Here is a 20,591-nt window from a genome sequence, read left to right on the forward strand (position 1 = left end):
CTACATGTGGAAACGACCATAAGGCCGTACCAAAAAGGCAGCAGCCCAAACTAGACATGTGCACAACAAAAAAATTGTTTTGTTTCATTTAGGTTTTTTTTACGTTTCCGTTGATTCGTAACAATTCGTAATTTCGTAAGACGCGAGGTTTCATATTCAGACTCGTTTGTATTTTCGAAACAGTTATATTTTCTTTGATATGAAATGATTGGTAATTTGATTCGAAATTCGTAATTTTGTTAGATAATAGTTTTGTTTATTCTGTACACTATAATTTAGTAATGGTTACTTTTGTGAGATTGCCTTTTTCGTTGATTCGTGCTTTCGTAGGAAATAAAGAATAATAATCCTTTACTTGCTTTTCTAATAAGTCCTGTACTTACTCCAGTCCACTCCCTCAGTCACCAGACCGGACTCAGCCTCCTCCTCAACTGAATCTAAAAAGATTCAGGAATGCCGTGTGACTCAGACACAAAAGGGATAAGCTGATTGGCTAAGATATTAAGTAAGATACATCACTCACTACACTGCCCATTCAAAAGAGCGATTCGAGAACACGAAATTACGAACATACAAAATTCCAAACATACATATTAAGATACACTTACACTGTCCATTCAAAAGGACGATTCGAGAACATGAAGAAACTAAATTATGAACAGACGAAGAAACAAAATTACGAACACACGAATGAAAATACGAACATACGACATTATGAACAAAGGATTGAAAATACGAAATATAAATCATTCGTTATAGATGTCATTTTCTTTCTTTTACTGTTTCAGAGTTTCGTATTTTCGTAAGTTTGTCCGTTTGTAAGCTCGTATTTTCACGTGTTCATTATTTTGCTTGTTCGTAATTTCGTAATTTTTCGTATTTTGGTTCTTTCAGCCATTTGGATGTTGGAATTGATCTGAATGTATGAATACTAACAAATTTGTACAAAAATCTATTCGTTATGAACCGAATTGGACATGTCTAGCCCAAACCCCAAGAGGTTTCATTACCATCACTTGAGACTGGGCATAACCTACAGGAGGGATTCCTTCCTATTTGCCCACACAACCACCCATCCACAACCAGTGACTGATTCAGTTAGTTCAGCGCGTCTCCAGCACAAAACAAGAAGCCTAAGTTTAAAGAAGAATTCTGGGTATAGATATTTTTACATAGTAACTTGCATTGGTCCAGCTTGGACCAATGTAACTAAGTACTGTATATACTCTTATCCTTTGCACCCAGCACTGTCTCAATAAATACATCATTACTGTTCAGCGGTAATGGAGTATCCAACAGCATTCTGAGCCCTATCCAAGTTTATTCAGCAATACATTTAAAAGAAGAAAACCCCTAGACCGTTCATTGAGCCAGAAAGAGTAACTGTTGCTGTGGGCCTGGTTGCTGCTGCACTAATCTGGGAAAGGAAGCTGTGGCAAATCAGATGGCCCTTTGGGGGGGGGGGGCTCTATATAAGAGAAATGTATTGTTAGACCTAAATACAGTTCAATTTAGCTGGATAATTGTATCTTCTCATTTCATGTAACAGACTGATTACTACAGAATGTAACTATGCAGCTACAATACATTATACAAGTAACATAATTTTCATTAGATCCTATTAACTTAGCAAGGTTTAGTTTATCTGCTTTCTTTCTCTAAGTGATAGATGCACTAAATTTAACCTGATTAGGGGCTTTTGTCAGCTAGATTTAAGTCATTATATTTTAATACCAGTAATTGGCACAATGTATAGTTTATCTGGTGAAATCAGTAAACAGATCAGTAAGGGGTTGTAAGGTTAAATAGAAATTTAATGACAGTTTTTGCTTGTCTACATATATATTATCCAACAATGTCTCAAGGTAAGTTCAATATCCTTTAGTGAAATATGCAATTGATTTAACATCCCATTTTTGTTTGAAATAAGCGTTCAACACTTTATCAATAATTCAGGAATCTGTATTCTGCAGCCCTTATTTTCCTGTCAAAGAGGTCTACGTCTCCTGAAGAGGTTAGAAGATGTATCTCACGGGATCTTTAAAATTGCAGCTACTTAACCGGCTTGGTGACAAATGGATCTGCAGTGCACGGCTAAGCAATGGAGTGTTAGATTGCTAGTCTTTAGCTGGTTAGGAAGGCTCCCCAAGCAGTAAAATCTGTCACCAACTTTACTGACAGAAAAACTATATTGGAATTTCAAAAGGCTCGTTCTCTGCATTTGATGGCAGATTTTATTTTTGGATCATTTTGACAACTAGGGTTCTCATCGCCACACTCATATTTTATCAGATTTTTTCCTGGATATTACCAAAGTTACTACTGAGAGAAATGGGAATCTTTATAGAATATGACCATTGCAGCTGGGAATATAATTTATATGGCTATATACAGGTATGTGACTTTCAGTGGTTCTGCACCACAACTTAAAGTTGCTATAAAGTGCTGCAACTTTACAATAAGTTTGCAAGATATTGGTAGATTTATGGTAGTACTGGACTGGTATGGCTGAGAATTTGTTTTATTGTAAATCCAAAAAGAGCTGGAAGAGTGTTCTTTGGAGAAGTTAAACTTGCGATAATGGTGGTGAGTGTAGACCTGGTTGGAGTCCTTGGCTACTGTCCCTCTGGGAGATCGCTCACCAGAAGATAAAATCCTTGTTATGTGGTTAGGAGCACCTGAACCTAAAGCGGAACTAAATCCTCCCATCCTTTTTAGCCAAGGAGGCTGCTATCTTAGCCTCTGTTTGATCTGCAATTGCCATGATGCTACACATGTGATCAGTTAGGACTCCAGCCATTTGATGGTTACACAGTTTGGTTGAAAGCACAAGCAAATGTGACAATTAGCTTTCCCAGGATGCCAGCAATGTAACTGTTTTTGAGTGACCGTTAAATTGATGGGTTTAGTTTCACTTTAAGCTGGCCTTACACCTGTAGAATTAAATTTGAAAGATGTTGCTTTCAGAATGTCCATTCACTTATCTGAGAGTTTAAGGGGACAATTCAACAAATCCATTTCGATCAGAGTGACTGAAGACATTTTGGGACAAGTTGGAATATATTTGTCAAATCTAATAGAAACAAAACATTTCCTTGAATTCACTCCTGGCTGGAAACAATGCTAACACACTTGTCAAAGTTAATGCAGATGTAGAACATTTGTTCTGTGAAAATTGAGACATTGACATAGTTCTAGAGCAAATATTAGTTTGAAATTAGTCAAGTCCATAAAGGCACCATCAAATGGTCGGATGAGCAATTTTTTATGCTTTCGAGTCCGAACGTTGTATAAAATTCTACAGGCGTAAGTCCAGCTTAATTCAGCTGCCATCCCTGCGATCAGATCATGCTAACACTCAGCCCTAATTAAGAAAATAAAAATTTTTTTTCCCCAATACCATTACACACTGTAACTCAAGCACTGAAGAATTGAGGAGTCCAGTTCCCCCGAAATCCGTTAACTGCATCTTACATTTCTGTTCATATAAATAATTCAAAGGAACCTCTAAGTGAGATGACTGTTTCTCACTTGGTGCTCCTAACCACATATCCAAGTTTACAAAATGGCTGTAAAACCAACCATTTGAGGGCTGAAGTGAGGAATTGCAAGGCCTATGAACTAATGAGGGAAAGGACCATTGGACGAGCAGCATAACGTACAACTATGAGGTTTAAACCCTATATTACAGAATATGGCTCCAACTCCAAAAATGCCCCCATTCTATATAATTGTGTGGCATACCGCATATATTACCATTCCAGATCTTTATTTGGCTTAACAAAGTCACTTTACCCAGTTTTCTCTGAATCTGTAGGCTCCTAATACACTTTCATAGTGTACAAATGTACAACACATTTCTCAAAGGACAGTTCTACAGAAATGGGATCAGAACACAAAGGCAGAAATACCATACTCACAGTTCTGTAAGCTCTAGATTCTGAAAAAGCTGCCATGATAAGGTTGTCAGACGGTTTCCTGAAAGATTTCTGCAATTGTAATAATAAAAAAAAGAGAATGATTAATAATTAGAAATAATACAAAATGCATGAAAAAATTAATTCTGTTATATACGACTTTCCTGTAGGTAATATTGATGTGCTATAAAAATGTTAAGTCTTCCTTTAGGAGTTTACATCATATCAGTCTGTTGTATTGCATAATAATCAAAAAAAGACTCAACTGGCACAAATCAGATTTCAAGTGTGACAGTAAAAGTTTGCATATAGATTGCAGAACTAGTTCTACATTTATTATTTCTTTTGTTATATTTTAGTGAATCAGCATTAGACAAAATGTATGACATATACCGTGAACATTTCTACATCTCATGGAAAGCTCTTTGCATAAGAAAAAAATGATATGACAATGATCTGATGTATCGGTGGAAAATATATTCATACGGTGTACAATTTCTTCCATTTAACAGCCTGAAGTGTCTGAAAAAGATTAACTTTTTAATGTTAGCTGAGGTCCGGCAGTAAAACTAGCACTGCACATGAAGATTAAATATAGCTATGAGCCATAGACCTGCCTTTATACATTGTAGTTGGTCCTAGCTATGACAATTCACTTTCAAGCAGACCAATCACTCATAAACTCCCAGGTAATCCATTGGCATGATGTTTGTGCCTCAGCATTTCCTTTGAACAGCCATTACAAGAGGCACCCAGTCACCCTGTTGCATGCTACATTAGTGGTAACACATGGCATGTGTCCTACTTCTCCAGATTGATGCCGTTGTATTGGGTCTGCAAACTGTTCTCTATTCAGCCCATGTAATAAAATTCAGCATACCTAATGCAATCCCCCCACCATTTTTAAGCAAATCTGAGGGGTTAGTAATGATATAGGGGTCAGTGGATGGAACCTTGACCCACAATGTGTAACACAGGCCTCCTTGCTGCAGTGATGTAAGGGATGGTAAAAGAGGAGGAAACCGGAGAGAGGAGAGTGTATGAGCAAGCAAGGTGGTAGGCACCCAAGAGGCACAACACACATGGGATCTGAGGCTTCAAGGACGTATATTGCGAAGAAAATTCCAACCACACTGTAACTGAGTTCATGCAGAGGCTTCACGCCGGGCAGAAACACTCACAGATGATTATGCAGTACTTGCAGAGAGCGATGCTTGAAGACCGACACAGGAGGTGGCTGGTAGGCCGTATTCAATGAGGCACTAGTGGTGGAAGGTTCCCCACAGCATCACTAACAGTCCCTATGTTGTCCCTCCTCCTCTGGAACCTTTCCTTTACGCTAGGCACAATCTCCCTATCCAGAAGATTCCTGTCCCTGACCTAAACACATGAACCTTGCAAAAAGATCTGAACAAATTAATGGGGTGGGCAACACGGCAAATGAGGTTCAATGTAGAAAAATGTAAAATAATGCATTTGGGTGGCAAAAATATGAATGCAATCTATACACTGGGGGGAGAACCTCTGGGGGAATCTAGGATGGAAAAGGACCTGGGGGTCCTAGTAGATGATAGGCTCAGCAATGGCATGCAATGCCAAGCTGCTGCTAACAAAGCAAACAGAATATTGGCATGCATTAAAAAGGGGATTATTTCCAGAGATAAAACAATAATTCTCCCACTCTACAAGACTCTGGTCCGGCCGCACCTGGAGTATGCTGTCCAGTTCTGGGCACCAGTCCTCAGGAGGGATGTACTGGAAATGGAGCGAGTACAAAGAAGGGCAACAAAGGTAATAAAGGGTCTGGAGAATATTAGTTATGAGGAAAGGTTGTGAGCACTGAACTTATTCTCTCTGGAGAAGAGGCGCTTGAGAGGGGATATGATTTCAATTTACAAATACTGTACTGGTGACCCCACAATAGGGATAAAACTTTTTCTCATAAAGGAGTTTAACAAGACTCGTGGCCACTCATTAAAATTAGAAGAAAAGAGGTTTAACCTTAAACTACGTAGAGGGTTCTTTTCTGTAAGAGCGGCAAGGATGTGGAATTCCCTTCCACAGGCAGTGGTCTCAGCGGGGGGCATTGATAGTTTCAAGAAACTATTAGATAAGCACCTGAACGACCACAAAATACAGGGATATATAACGTAATAATAGTTATAATCACACACATAGGTTGGACTTGATGGACTTTTTCAACCTCACCTTCTATGTGACTATGTAACTAATGCGCACCAACTGTAGTGAGCCAGTGCTCACTACAAAGATGGCCACGGAGGTCATCCAGGGCAGCAGCATCTATTCAGACAGCTGCCCACCCAATGAGCAAAAACCCATTCAGTTGATAGCTATCAACATTGGGATTTTGACTTTCCTTGGGGAAGTTTCCACTCACTTCCTGGCATGTCTCTGCCAAACTTTTAAAAGGAAACAAAGATTGCAATAAAATCTCAATAGGGGTTCTAAATCTTTCCCACTCTCTCCAAAACTGAAAAACTGGCTGGAGATTTACTTAAATTGGGTAGACTTTCTTCATTTAGCATAGGTGCAATATTCTCGGCATAGGCTTAGTTACACACTGATTGATTTTACTTGTTCCCTGGAAATTTTCCATAGCAGAGGTGCAGTGTTTGCTGTTTAGCATTAGCTCCGCAGTGATTTATTTTAGGTATTCCCTGGAGATACTTTTCAGCGTAGAAGAAATGTGTACTGAATAGATTTAGAAGTGATTGCTGCTTGATTTTATTTATTGTCCAATGTTAATATTTAGCATAGTGCCGATGTTTCCTGCATAGCATTAGGTGTGCATTAACTGATTTTACTTACTGTCCAGAGTAATGCTTTAGCATTAATTCAGTGGGTCTTAAATACTATTAGCTGTAATAGATTTGATGTGCATCCTGTAGCTATGGTTTAGCACAGTACCTATGTTTCCTAGATTACATTAGCAGTTTATTGATTTTTACTTACATGTGTCTTAGACTCCATGCACCTTGCTCATTTCATTGTGGTTCACCTGTGTTTGGATATCCTTACACTTTCTGTGGGTCAATTGTGGTAGCGATAAATGCCCATATTGCAGTAGGGATACAAGCCCGGGCAAGGTATGAACAATGTTTATTACATCTATGGAGAGCACAATGTGGCAGCATAGCTTAGATCAGTGTTTCTCATCCTTTTTTCAGTTAAAGCGTAAATCCACTTTTGTTGCGAAAAAAGCATTCCCCTCTGGGTGATCTATGTACACTGCAAGGATTTTAACAAACTTTGTTGCAGATTCCTAGGTTTTGTTATTCTGAAGAAATCACTGTTTGTTCCTCTGTGCCCCTGGGCGGAGTGAGTCTAATAAGAGTGGTTTAATAATTATCAACCAGCTGCTGCACCTGCAGGGCTCTAATAAGGAAATCTGCTGGGTCTGCATCTCTTTAGACGCAATTTCCTATTGGGAGTATCCCATCAAAAATGAAATTTTTTGTTGCATGGGATGCCAAAAATCTGATTTGTATTATAGTGTAGATTTCTGGGAAAAGCAGTGAGCCAATCACACAAGCAGGAAATTATGTTTCTGGGGGGCGTTCTGTACACATTCTGGGTAGCCATATTGCATTGCACTTTACAGAAAATTATAGAGCTGCGGATTGAAAAGGAAAGGTTATTTTTAATAACATTCAATTATAATTTGACTTGTGTCACTATTGTATATGCTATATTATTTTTTCTTTATTTGCTATTTTTTTTCCCATAAAAGTGGATTTACCCTTTAACCGCTTCAGCCCCAAAAGATTTTACCCCCCTCCTGACCAGAGCACTTTTTGCGATTTGGCACTGCATCGCTTTAACTGACAATTGCGCGGTCGTGCGACGTTGCACCCAAACAAAATTGACGTCCCTTTTTTCCCACAAATAGAGCTTTCTTTTGCTGGTATTTGATCACCTCTGCGGTTTTTATTTTTTGTGCTATAAACAAAAAAAGAGCGTTAACTTTGAAAAAAAAGTTTTTTTTTACTTTTGCTATATTAAATATCCCCCAAAAATATATAAAAAAAATTTTTTTTTCCTCAGTTTAGGCCGATATGTATTCTTCTACAGATTTTTGGTAAAAAAAAAATCACAATAAGCGTATATTGATTGGTTTGTGCAAAAGTTATAGTGTCTACAAAATAGGGAATAGTTTTATGGCATTTTTATTATTTATTTATTTTTTACTAGTAATGGCGGCGATCTGCAATTTTTATTGAGACTGCGACAATATGGCGGACACATCGGACAATTTTTGGGACCATTGACATTTATACTGCGATCAGTGCTATAAAAATGCATTGATTACTGTAAAAATGTCACTGGCAGGGAAGGGGTTAACACTAGGGGCGATCAAGGGTTTAACTGTGTTCCCTATTGTGTGTTCCAACTGAAGGGGAGAGGGGATTGTGTAGGGGAGATAACAGATCGCTGTTCATACTCTGTATGAACAGACAATCAGTCTCTTCTCCCCTCAGAGAACTGGAAACTGTGTGTTTACACACACAGATCCCGGTTCTCCGTGTGTCAGCAGCGATCGCGGGAGCCCGGCGGTGATCGTGACTGCCAGGCACTCGCATCAGCTCCGGTGGCGAGCAGCAGGCGCACACCCCTAGTGGCCACAGGGCGAAGAGACGCAACATAAAGTTGCTTCACCAAGCCGTGCCATTCTACCGCAGTACAACTGCGGTGGCTGGTCGGCAAATGGTAAAAGCGGTAATAATTATTTTTAAAAATGGCCCACCATGCAGGTTTAGGTCATAATGTACCACTGCATACTCTGTCTGTACGGAGCCCTCCAGCGCTGCGCTATGACGGCTCTCTCTGGTCTCTGTCAGCTTTCATCTTTGCCCGGCCTTCCTTCGGGGTTCCTTATCTTCAGCTGCTTAAATGGCCAAGCTGCAGGGACGTCACTCCCGCACATACGCATGGGAGTCACATTGATGCATCACAAAGAGCTCTTTTGTCATAAAATCCTGCCAGTCAGCAGATTTTAGGTTTCAGGACAATACTACCACTTTAAGGCACCCTTTAAAATGATGCACAATCTCGAGGCATCCCATTCTAAAATGTGAAAAGCTAATAGTTTTACATAATGTAGCAGCGTCCAAACACATAGGACACCCAAATACACCTTTGCACACTGGTACTGACTAGTATTCCAGTGTTTCTCTTATCCCTCAGTTTCTCTCCCTTTCCCCTGTGACCCCAGTGCTGACTGAGTGAGGCGGAGGGCGAAGGGACAAAGAAGGATGGTGTGGAGGCACTCAATGTCCTCTTTATCAACCAATGACATCATTGATAGTTAGAATGCTGGTGGCTGTAAGGTTGTATTAGTACAAAAAAAAACTTGTGGCTTTGAGTATCTAAAAGGCGTGCTTCACCCACTGGCTAGTTTACAGTATTGTGCAATTTTTAGGCATTTTGCCTAAAGAAACCTGAAGGACACCCCTAGGGTGCCTGGGTACCCTGGGTGAAAATGGCTGGCCTCGATACATAGTGCTGGATGGTGAGGATCCATATCTCCCAACTCTTTCTAGGGGAACAGTGCCTTTTTAAATTCTAATCCCTCTGGTCGATCTTTCCTCTACACTCTTGGTTCCCTCTGATGGATACAGATCTTTAAATGCCTATTCTCACAAAATATTACAACACATCCACAGCCATTTGCAGCTTTAGGGTGTGGTTGGAGGGTGCTACAAACATAAAGAAATGTTGAGATTAGGTTGAAAAAGGCTGGGCCCACATCCCAATTACATGGAATAAGTGGAAAGGTTCCCACTTATGGGACTTTAATGGCCCAACTGGTTATTTAGAACAATCACAATATGAAAAAGCAGAAAAGCAAAAAATATTGAACAATATACAGTATATATAAAAATAATAATGTTATTTAAACAATGTATAAAAGGTATGTATATTCACAACAATGGTGGCTGGTGAACATGTAGGTCAACACAACATATCAATTGAGATGTAATACTCATAGGTCCAGGACTACCGTGATGTTGCCACCAGGGCAGATATCCAAGGACCACACCCAAGGATGTCCTTGGATATCCTTGTATATCTGCCCTGGTGGCCATCACGTCAGAGTCCCCGTGGCATCAGAGGGGGTGGGGTCACCTGGGTACATCACCGGGTGGCCCCGCCCTCAGTTATTTAAGAACTGTCAAAGGCAACGAAGCATCACATGACGGGAGCCTCCCATGGAGGCGGATCGGTGGTGGATTTTCTTTTTCGGTCCGTCGGCGGAGCAATATAAGATGAATGGACATCGTGGGACATTTTTATTTTTTTATTTTTTAATAAAGGACTTGTCCCCAAGCTGTGTCTTGTCATTTTTAACATTTTGACACTTTTTTTGTAAAATGGTAGGGGTACACTTGTACCCCGTTACCATTTATTACACGGGGAGGAGGCCGGGATATGGGGGTCCCCTTGTTAAAGGGGGCTTCCAGATTCCGATAAGCCCCCCACCCGCAGATCCCCAAAACCACCAGGCAAGGGTTGTGGGGATGAGGCCCTTGCTACCCCAAAGCACCCTCCCCATGTTGAGGACATGTGGCCTGGTACGGATCAGGAGGGGTGGGCACTCTCTCGCCCCCCCCTCTTTTCCTGCGGCCTGCCAGGTTGCTTGCTCGGATAAGGGTCTGGTATGGATTTTGGGGGGGACCCCTATGCCATTTTTTTAAAAAATTTGGCGCAGGGTTCCCCTTAATTTCCATATCAGACCTGAAGGGCCTGGTATGGATTTTAGGGGGACCACCATGCAATTTTTTTTCTAATTTTGGTTCGGGGTTCCCCTTATTATTCATACCAGACCCAAAGGGCCTGGTAATGTACTGGGGGATCTCCCATTCTCTTTTTTTCAATGAGTTTTATCTATATTGCCGAGACCCGACAATCCATTACATAGTTACATAGTATAGTTACATAGTAGGTGAGGTTGAAAAAAGACACAAGTCCATCAAGTCCAACCTATGTGTGTGATTATGTGTTAGTATTATATTGTATATCCCTGTATGTTGTGGTCATTCAGGTGATTATCTACATCTATTACAGCTGCGACCAATTTTAAATGACAATTTTTCCTTTAGAAATGTCATTTTGCTGTGGTACTGTTCTAAACACGGGAAAAATGCACTTTACAGGCATACTATAGACACCCCGCATATTGTTCGGTGTTCGCAGAAAATCCGAACAACCAAAGTTCGGCCCAAACTTATGTCGAGCTGAACCGTTCGTCCATCCCTATTAGAGATCACAGAACAGTATCATACATGTTATCAATGGCTGATACCACTGCAGGTACAGAAAAATAATAATGATGAAATAAATTATCACCAAACGAATATGTGAAGCCTAGTTCACAACATTTATAAAAATAACCCAAGTATTTTATTTTTCCATGCTTCACTTGCTTTAAAATAATTAGGTAGGCTAGACTGCATGTTTGCATTACTTTAATCTGCAAAACTGATACAAACACTATAATTCTAAAGAGCACACTCACATTTCAAGCCAAAGAGTTAATCTGATACATAACCAGTCCTGAATGACAGCTGCTGTGCACAAACGCAAAGAGAGCCCAACATTATCTAAAGAACCAATTTTCCAGTCTGTTTAAAGTTTCCAGCGCTATTAGCCACATTTTATTATAGTTCATTATTAATTATAAGGACAGTGTGCTGCAAAACGATGAGTGCATAGAGGCGCCATTCATAAATAATTTTGGCACTGAGCAAATGACAGAAGCATAGCCAACAGATATACTGTATGCAGACAAATGTACCTAGCCTGGAGAAGCCAGGAATCAAGGGTACGAGAAAATCTATCTATCTACCTAATTATCTATCTATCTAAAAATTAAAGTCAGCAGAGGCTGCCTATTGTCTCCGCTTCAACCCTCCCCCCATTTGGCTGGCCAAAGACCAGAGCACTTTTTGCGATTCGGCACCGCGTTGCTTTAACTGAAAATTTTGCGGTCGTGAGATGTGGCTCCCAAACAAAATTGACGTCCATTTTTTCCCCACAAATAGAGCTTTCTTTTGATGGTATTTGATCACCTCTGCGGTTTTCATTTTTTGCGCTATAAACAAAAAAAGAGCGACAATTTTGAAAAATAAAAAGCATTTTTTTTTTACTTTTTTGCTATAAAAAAAATCCCCCAAAAATATATAAAAAAATATTTGTTTCCTCAGTTTAGGCCAATAGGTATTCTTCTACATATTTTTGGTTAAAAAAATCGCAATAAACGTTTATTAATTGGTTTGTGCAAAAGTTATAGCATCTACAAAATAGGGGATAGGGTCGCGCGTGCCGCTGGCTACACGCACGCGACCACACGGCGGCAAATTTAAAGGGACGTACCTGTACGCCCATTTGCCTGTCCGTGCCATTCTGCCGGCGTAAATGTAAGTGCGGCGGTCAGCAAGAGGGACATTGATGTAACAGGGGCACTGATAGGGTTCCTGATGTAACAGAGATTTCAATTGGGACTCTGATGAGAACCCTGATGTAGGGGGGGGGGGGGGTTACTGATGTAAGGGCATCTCTGATAGGGCCCCTGATGTAACAGAGGTTCCAATTGGGACTCTGATGAGGACCCTGATGTAAGGGGGACTTTGATAGGGACCCTGATGTAAGGGTGGATACTGATGTAAGGGGGTCTCTAATATGGACATTGATGTAACAGGGGCACTGATAGAGTCCCTAATGCAAAGGGGATTTCAAATGGAATTCTGATGCATAGGGGGAGCCTGATGTAGGAGGACTCTGATGGGGACCATGATGTAGGGGGACTCTGATGGGGACTCTGATGGGGACTCTGATGGGGACTCTGATGGGGACCCTAATGTAAGGGGGGATGCTGACGTAAGGTGTCTCTGATAGGGACATTGATGTAGCGAGGGCACTGATAGGTTCCCTGATGTAACAGAGGTTTCAACTGGGACTTTGATGCAAAAGGGGACCATGATGTAAGCGAGACTCTAATGGGGACCCTGATGTAGGGGATACTCTGATGGGGAACCTGATGTAAGGGGGTCTCTGATAGGGACATTGATATAACAGGGGCACTGATGTAAAGGGGATTTCATATAGGACTCTGTTGCAAAGGGGGGGGGGGTCTGATGTAGGAGGGACTCTGATAGGGACTGCAATGTAGGAGGAACTCTGATGGGGACCTAGATGTAGGGAATACTCTGATTGGAACTATAATGTAGGCGGGACTCTGATGGGGATACTGATGTAAAGGTAGACTCTGATGGGGACTGTTTTCAGGATACAAATATTTGTTATATATAAAACATGGCCATCGTACTGAATGGTTTGGAGACCCCCGGTGTCCGAGATGCCATCATGCAAGTAATTACACGAAAGTATGTAAGAGGACTGAAAAGTTTCAGCACTTTCCAAACACATTTCATAAAGTGCGTTTCCACTTTTGCAGCCAAATTGGGATAACACTTACTTTATATTTGTTACATGTCCCCATTAAAGAACATATAAACTCAACATCTCAACTATCAGTCCATCCCCACATGCAAGGGTGCTAGGGGTAGCCCTATACTCTGAACTGTCCTTTCAGGCCCACATCCAATCCCTGTCCAAATCATGCCGCCTTAGCCTCCGCAACATCTCTAGAATATGCCCCTTTTTAACCAATGACACCACAAAGCTTCTAATTCTCTCCCTGGTTATCTCTCGCCTCGACTGCTACAACTCCCTCCTCATTGGATCACCTTTACATACACTATCTCCCCTTCAGTCCATAATGAATGCTGCTTCAAGACTCATCCACCTTACCAACCATTCAGTGTCCTCCACCCCTCTCTGCCAATCCCTGCACTGGCTTTCACTCACCCAACGAATAAAATTCAAAGTACTAACAATAATCTACAAAGCCATCCACAACTCTGCCCCCCAGCTACATCACTAACCTAGTCCCAAAATACAAACCAAGCCGTTCTCTTCAGTCCTCCCAAGACCTCCTGCTCTCTTGCTCCCTTGTCATCTCCTCCCATGCTCACCTCCAGGACTTCTGCAGAGCTTCTCCCATCCTTTGGAACTCCCTACCCCAATCTGTCACCCAATCTATTCATCTTTAGATGGTCCCTGAAAACCCTTCTCTTTACAGAAGCTTATCCTGCTTCTAACTAATACACTGTTTTACTTTCTCCATCAGCTCATCCCCCACAGCTATTACCTTTTGTATCAATTGACCCTCCCTCTTAGATTGTAAGCTCTAACCAGCAGGGTCCTCTGATTCCTATTGTACCAAATTGTAATGTAACTGTAATGTTTGCCTTCAGTTTGTTAAGCGCTACACAAACTGTTGGCGCTATATAAATCCTGTATAATAATAGTAATAATAATATAGTCTGATAATACAGATAATGAACTGTCAAGTCCTACAGAGCCAACATAATGTTCCTAAACTTTTCAATTCAAATATTTTTGAATCTTACAATTCTTTTTGTTGTAACTTGCTGTTAAAGTATTCCGCATCAATGCAAAAATATCTTCAGCTTCAAATCGTACAATGTTTTTAGTCACATTTTCTTAGATATTCTGCCTGTGATACCTTCCAATTACTTTTAAATCTTGTGAAAAACACATTCCGAAACCTTGAAAAAGTACAATTGACCGATTCATTTTATAGCTCCTGATGTTTGCCAAATCAAAACAATCTTGCTATATAGTTAAACGCTTGAATGAAACATACTTTGTTATGAAAAGATGTGTTCTGGTAGTTATGACACATAGAATAAAAATGACATTGATATCACAATAGGCAAGGATATCGACTTTCATATGTAGCAATGAATAGAAACAGATGTAGACTTTCACATGCCACCGGTAACGCCAAAGCTCATTTATAATGGCCACGTCAGAATTGGCCACTGCAGTGGTGGTACCTAGCATATCTTTCACCCAAGGGTGATCATTTTTTAATCCTCTTTCTCCAAAATGACCCGAAGCAATAAAGCTGCACCAAACTGTGGACATGGTAAAAATATGCTAACAGTGGGATGAGCTTAAAGGGGCATAGTTAAAGTGGTAGTAAACTCAGTTTTACCAATTGTACCTACAGGTAATCCTATAATAAGGCTTAACTGTGGGAACTGTGATTACCTCTTAAACTTGCACTGTTTAAGAGATATATTTACACTGCATGCACCCGGTGATGTCACCGCTGCATGTGCTCGGAAGGTGCGGCACACAATGCCGAACCTTCAGAACCCATGGCATAAAAGGAGGCCCCAGCCACTCATGCAGCCGGAGGCCGCAAAACCGGAAGGAAGACCAGGTGAAGATGGAAGCCCTGTCAGAGGTAACAGCGTGCCACTGGAGGGCTTCGTTTTAAGGTAAGTCTCTCATAAAGTAATAGATGTGGTGCATACTAGCAAATTATAACATGCAGGGGAAGCTTTTTCTTTTTTAACTCCGATTTATTATTGCTTTAAATAGAACCTGAATGTACTCCCTCTATACACAGCACACATGTGCCACAGTCCCTTTACCCAAAAAAAAAATCTTTAACCACTTGCCACCCACATAACACATACAGTATCTCACAAAAAGTGAGTATTCCAACATGATAACAACCAAAAACACACCTCCAAGATGACCACTGCCTTGCTAAAGAAGCTGAGGGTAAAGGTGATGGACTGACCAAGCATGTCTCCAGACCTAAACCCTATTGAGCATCTGTGAGACATCCTCAAATGCAAGGTCTCCAACATCCACCAGCTCTGTGATGTCATCATGAAGGCGTGGAAGAGGACTCCAGTGGCAACCTGTGAAGTTCTGGTGAACTCCATGCCCAAGAGGGTTAAGGCAGTGCTAGAAAATAATGGTGGCCACACAAAATGTACACTGGTATACAAGCTGTACATTCACTACTTAACATTGCAGCAAAGTGTAATTTCTTCAGGGTTGTTACATGAAAATATATAATAAAATATTTGCAAAAATGTGAGGGGTGTTCTCACTTTTGTGAGATACTGTATGTGCATCGGCCAGAGGGTGGGCTTTATTGCCCACATAGCGCACATATGTGCCTATAAGTGGCAGAGTTTTCTGTGCTGACAGCATGCTCATTGTGCCCTCCCATTACGGTAACCAAGCTGTCAGAGACAGTGATCAGTCCATACTAGTGACCAGGAGATTGAGGGTCTGGCTCCCAGTACTGTGACCACTGTGACAGCCAATCACACTGGTCACATGATTGGCCAATCCTTTCCACCTCCTGGGCATGGGGACCCTATTAAAGGAACAACAAGGCTGAGTGGTAAGGAGTTAATGACTATGCAACAAGAACAAGTATACGAGGCATGCACAAACCTTAGCACACTGTTCCATAATTTATGCTTTTCTGAACACAGTCTGCCTTTAAGAAGAACTTCAGGAGTAATGTATTTAGAGTGCAGTAGTCAGAAGACCAAATAGAAAGCTATAGTAGAAGCAAGGTTCTGGGTTTTAAGTTTACTTAACTGAAAATTGTTATTATATTGGTTATAGTAATAATAATACCAATAATAGTAGTAGCAGCCACAACAACTAGATTCCAGATTCATGATGGAATTTAAAGGGTAAGTTCACCTTTGTACACTTTTTTTTTTTTTTAAATTCCAGGTCCCCTATGCAGACATCACAAGTCTCCCGCGAGGTGCGGAAGTCTCCCGCGAGGTGCGGCGGTTCCCGCACAACTGCAAACGCCTTCCGATATCCCGGGAACGATCGGTGTGGCAGGGAACAGCTGTGAACACAGATCTCCCTGTATAGCTTTTTAACTCACAGCTAAAGCGAGATCGCTCCTGTGTCCTGTGATAACTGAGCAGAGTAAAACTGTGTTTACTCTGCTTCCGTTTATGAATGGAGAGGACCCTCTGTCTCCTCTCCATTCATCTTCAATGCTGAGAAAAGGACTGGGGAATCTGTGTCCTCAGTCCTTTCTCTGTCTCAAAGGGGAGATGCCAGGGATCTGTTTAGACTCCTGATATCTCACCAAAGCCCCCAAAAAATATAAAGATGGCCATGTACTATGCAATCTGATTGTATATTTAGTGAGAAGGGCGATCACTGCTTAATTGCTTTTCAAAAACGTGTGCCTGGGAATGGGAGGGTGGATGATGCAGGGTGTGTGCTAATGAGGTCAGCTGGTCAACTCCTTCCTGTGTCATGACCTAAAGTCTGATCAGGAAGAAAGACATTACAAATGGAAACATCTGGAAACATGGATTAGCACAAGAAAAGTAAGTGACTCTAGATTTAATGGAAAGCTTTGATATTTTGGCAAAAAAAGTACATGAATGCTATATTGCTGCATTTGGGAAGCTGGAATTTAGAAAAAAAAAAGTGTACAAAGCTGAACTTAGCCTTTAAGTAAAATCAGAAATCTGATTACAGTTTCGAACATCACAATGACTGATGTTTTTAAATAAGTTCAGCTGAAACGAGTCTACAATCTAGACACTTGCTTAGCATTTGCATTGCCATTAACCTTGGGATTCAGTCACCTGCTACTCCTTGAACTTTAGTAAAGCGCTGAACAGGCAAGACAAAATGTAGGTTAATGTGAACCCTGGGATGAGGTTGTTACAAATGACAGATCTAAATGTCTGACTGATCTCAAATCATGACCCAAATGTATTAAAGTATTGAGTGGGCTCCAGTAAATGGACATTCTTCAGCTGTAGCATATTGCAGAAGCTTCAATGGCATTGCTCTGAATCTATTCTGAAGACTAAGGTAAATGTAAACTCCAGGCAAGTATTTGCTTGATTGATCTTCTAGTTAAAAGTATGGCAAAACTTTTTAGGTTTTACTTCTCTTTAGGGTCACAGGAGTACATATACAACTGCTGGGGCAGAGCCGTGCCCGGCTTGAAAAAAGATCCTGACAATATTGCCAGTATTCACTCGGCTGCCTAAATGACAGCTGGTTGTGCCCTTCAGCGTGCAGTTGATAGCTGGAGCCAGCCATGCCCATCCCCTTCCCATTCTGGTCTTCAATGGACTGGATGAGATGAATAGAGACTGATAGTTACTGTTCTCCGCTCCGAGCAGACCTATAGCTGATCAGTAGTCATGTTGTAGGCATGTGTAATTTGTTTTCCCTGCAATGGGGATGCTGTCAGGCGGCCGCTGTGCAAAGAGAGTGGAGAACAAGGGGGAACCCATGTTCCTCTGAGACCTCCGTGTGAGCTTGTGTCCTGTTGGAAGTTGCTTCCCTGGCTGACCTCCTTGGCCATCTTTAGTGTGGGCAGTGCTAATAAACAGCACTGTCCCCCTTCGAATGGCTTGCATTTTTGTGAGTGGTCAGGTCAGGAATTGAACCCCCGCTGGTTAGGGACAGATTGTCTATCATAGAGACAGATTCCTGTGGAGGAGAGACAGACTAGGGACTGTCACTGTGTCTCAGGCAACAGCCCTTACTTTCTCAGGTGCCCAGTTGCATGATTACCTTCCAGCCGCCTCCTTTGCTTTTGAGTGTCATCAGTGTTCATGAATGACCTCTGTATGATTCATTGTAAGTGTTTTGGCTAATGTTGAATTTCCTCAATACCACCACCTTAATACAACCTGCTGCAACATTTGATCTCCATGTGAGTTCTCTTTCCTATGGGCATTGAATGCAGAGCCCCACCCACACTGTAAACCAGGGGTAGGCAACCTCAGCCCTCCAGCTGTGGTGAAACTACAAGTCTCATGAGACATTGCAAGACCCTGACAATCACAGGCATGACTCCTAGAGGCAGGAGCATGATGGAATTTGTAGTTTCACCATAGCTGGAGGGCGCTGAGGTTGCCTACCCCTGCTGTAAACTATCAGTTCTCACTATTGGCCATAAATTAGTCTTTTCATTTCGTTCTGCCGGCAGGTTGAAAAAATAGAAAAAGTGACCCAATTCCCCCATTGGAGGTGGATGGGGGAATCTTCCACACTGAGCCCTAGTATTCTGACAGTGGGGAGATTTCCTCGCTTTCAGAATACACAGATCAGTGCTGCACTTTATAGCCTACAGAGCTGATCAAGCAGCTAAAAACCGACAGGGCAGTTGAACAGAAGTTAATCAGTAGAACACAGTGGCCATAAATGGATCAAAGTTCGACTGGTCCTTGCTGAACCACCTACATTTAGATCCATGTATGGCTAGCTTTAGAGCTGGTATTGAACAGCAGCAGTGTCAAACAGTTGCTACATCATGAAGGTGACTACAATGCCGCGTACACACGAGCGGAATTTCTGTCAGAAAAAACTTGGATGGTTTTTCCGACGGAATTCCACTAAAGCTTGCCTTGCATACACACGGTCACACAAAAGTTCTCTGAACTTTCAACCGCCAAGAACGCGGTGACGTACAACACTACGACAAGCCGAGAGAATGAAGTTCAATGCTTCCGAGCATGTGTCAAATTGTTTACGAGCATGTGTGATTTTTTGGGCGTTCGAATTGCATACAGACGACCGCATTTTCGGATAGGAACTTTTCCGGACCGAAAAATTTAGAGAACATGCTCTCAATCTTTTGCTGGCTGGAATTCTGCCAGCAAAAGACCGATGGAGCATACACACGGTCGCATTTTCCAACACAAAGCTCTCATCGGAGCTTTGCTGGCGGCATTTCCGATTGTGTGTAGGCGGCATTAGTCATACCATGATCTGGATAAATAAGAAACTTCCATGTACATTTTTTCCATCTTTTTTTAGTGATCATTGCAGTAAAACTCAAAAAGTGTTGTTGAAAATGATTCCTTTATAGCCAGAAACAATGTTGTGCAAAGCCTGTGCAGAGAGTAGAGCTGTGGGAGGGACCCAGTAGCTCCTCTCACTACAGAAAACTACAGGGAGGGGCGGAGACAAGACCCGTCACCTTGCACAAATAGAGAAAGCAGCAGTGACTGGTCTTTATTACAGGAAGGAAAACTTTCACACTGGATTACTGCACAGATCTGGAAGAATTAGGCAAAGAACACCAAGATTCAAGGAAGAATACACATGAATTTATTCAAATTATATTTGTTTATCCCGGAGTTCAGTTTCAAAGTAAACCTAAATAAAATTTTTTTTTTTACGTTTTGGAGATGATGGAGATGGATTAGAACACCTGTCAGGTTTTTATTGCTGTCTGTGTCCCAGTTAGGAAGATTCACCCCCTATATTTGTCCTGTTTGCCATTATCACCAAAAGCGAAAGTAAAAGAATAAAAAATTGGGTTGTCCCCAGAACAGGAATAGAAGGGAAATCTTCCAATGGGAATACTAGTTCTGGTGACAACCAAGGATTTCCTCACTTTACAGAAATGTCCTCTTTTTGCTGTTTTTTTCTACAAGAAGTGAAGGGAAATTTCCCCAATGCGACAAGATGGCAAAACAGACAAGGGTTATAGCTCTCCTTTAGTCTATCTAAAATGGAAAAAAAGTTTTGCCTTTAGTTCTACTTGAAGCTATGCCTGTTCCACCATTCCAGAACAGTTCTTTTTCTGACCTAACTGCAGCCTCACCCAGACACTTTGGAGCATAAAAGAAAAACAAAACAAGAGAATCAAGACAAAAGGCTGCAGTCCTATCCAAAAACTGTGTGAGAAGCCTTGATGGATCAAGCCACTTGGGATATTGTTTCACATTCTATAAAGCAACATTA

The 20,591-nt window shown here is 41.4% G+C and overlaps 1 protein-coding gene across 8 annotated transcripts in view; it reads right to left on the reverse strand.

Moving 5' to 3' along the window:
• The window catches only part of NTRK3 (neurotrophic receptor tyrosine kinase 3), a 1,063,191-nt gene that overhangs the window by 594,344 nt on the left and 448,256 nt on the right, over nt 1-20,591 (reverse strand). For all 8 annotated transcript variants that reach the window (XR_012242732.1, XR_012242731.1, XR_012242729.1 and 5 more), the window contains exon 5: nt 3,921-3,989. Coding sequence is in view for 4 of the 8 variants with exons in the window: in XM_073618426.1 (XP_073474527.1) it covers nt 3,921-3,989 (69 nt within the window). In the remaining 4 variants the exon portion in view is untranslated. The remainder of the gene's footprint in view (nt 1-3,920; nt 3,990-20,591) is intronic.

Source organism: Aquarana catesbeiana, linkage group LG03 (assembly GCF_042186555.1).
Source record: "Aquarana catesbeiana isolate 2022-GZ linkage group LG03, ASM4218655v1, whole genome shotgun sequence".
NCBI lineage: Eukaryota > Metazoa > Chordata > Amphibia > Anura > Ranidae > Aquarana > Aquarana catesbeiana.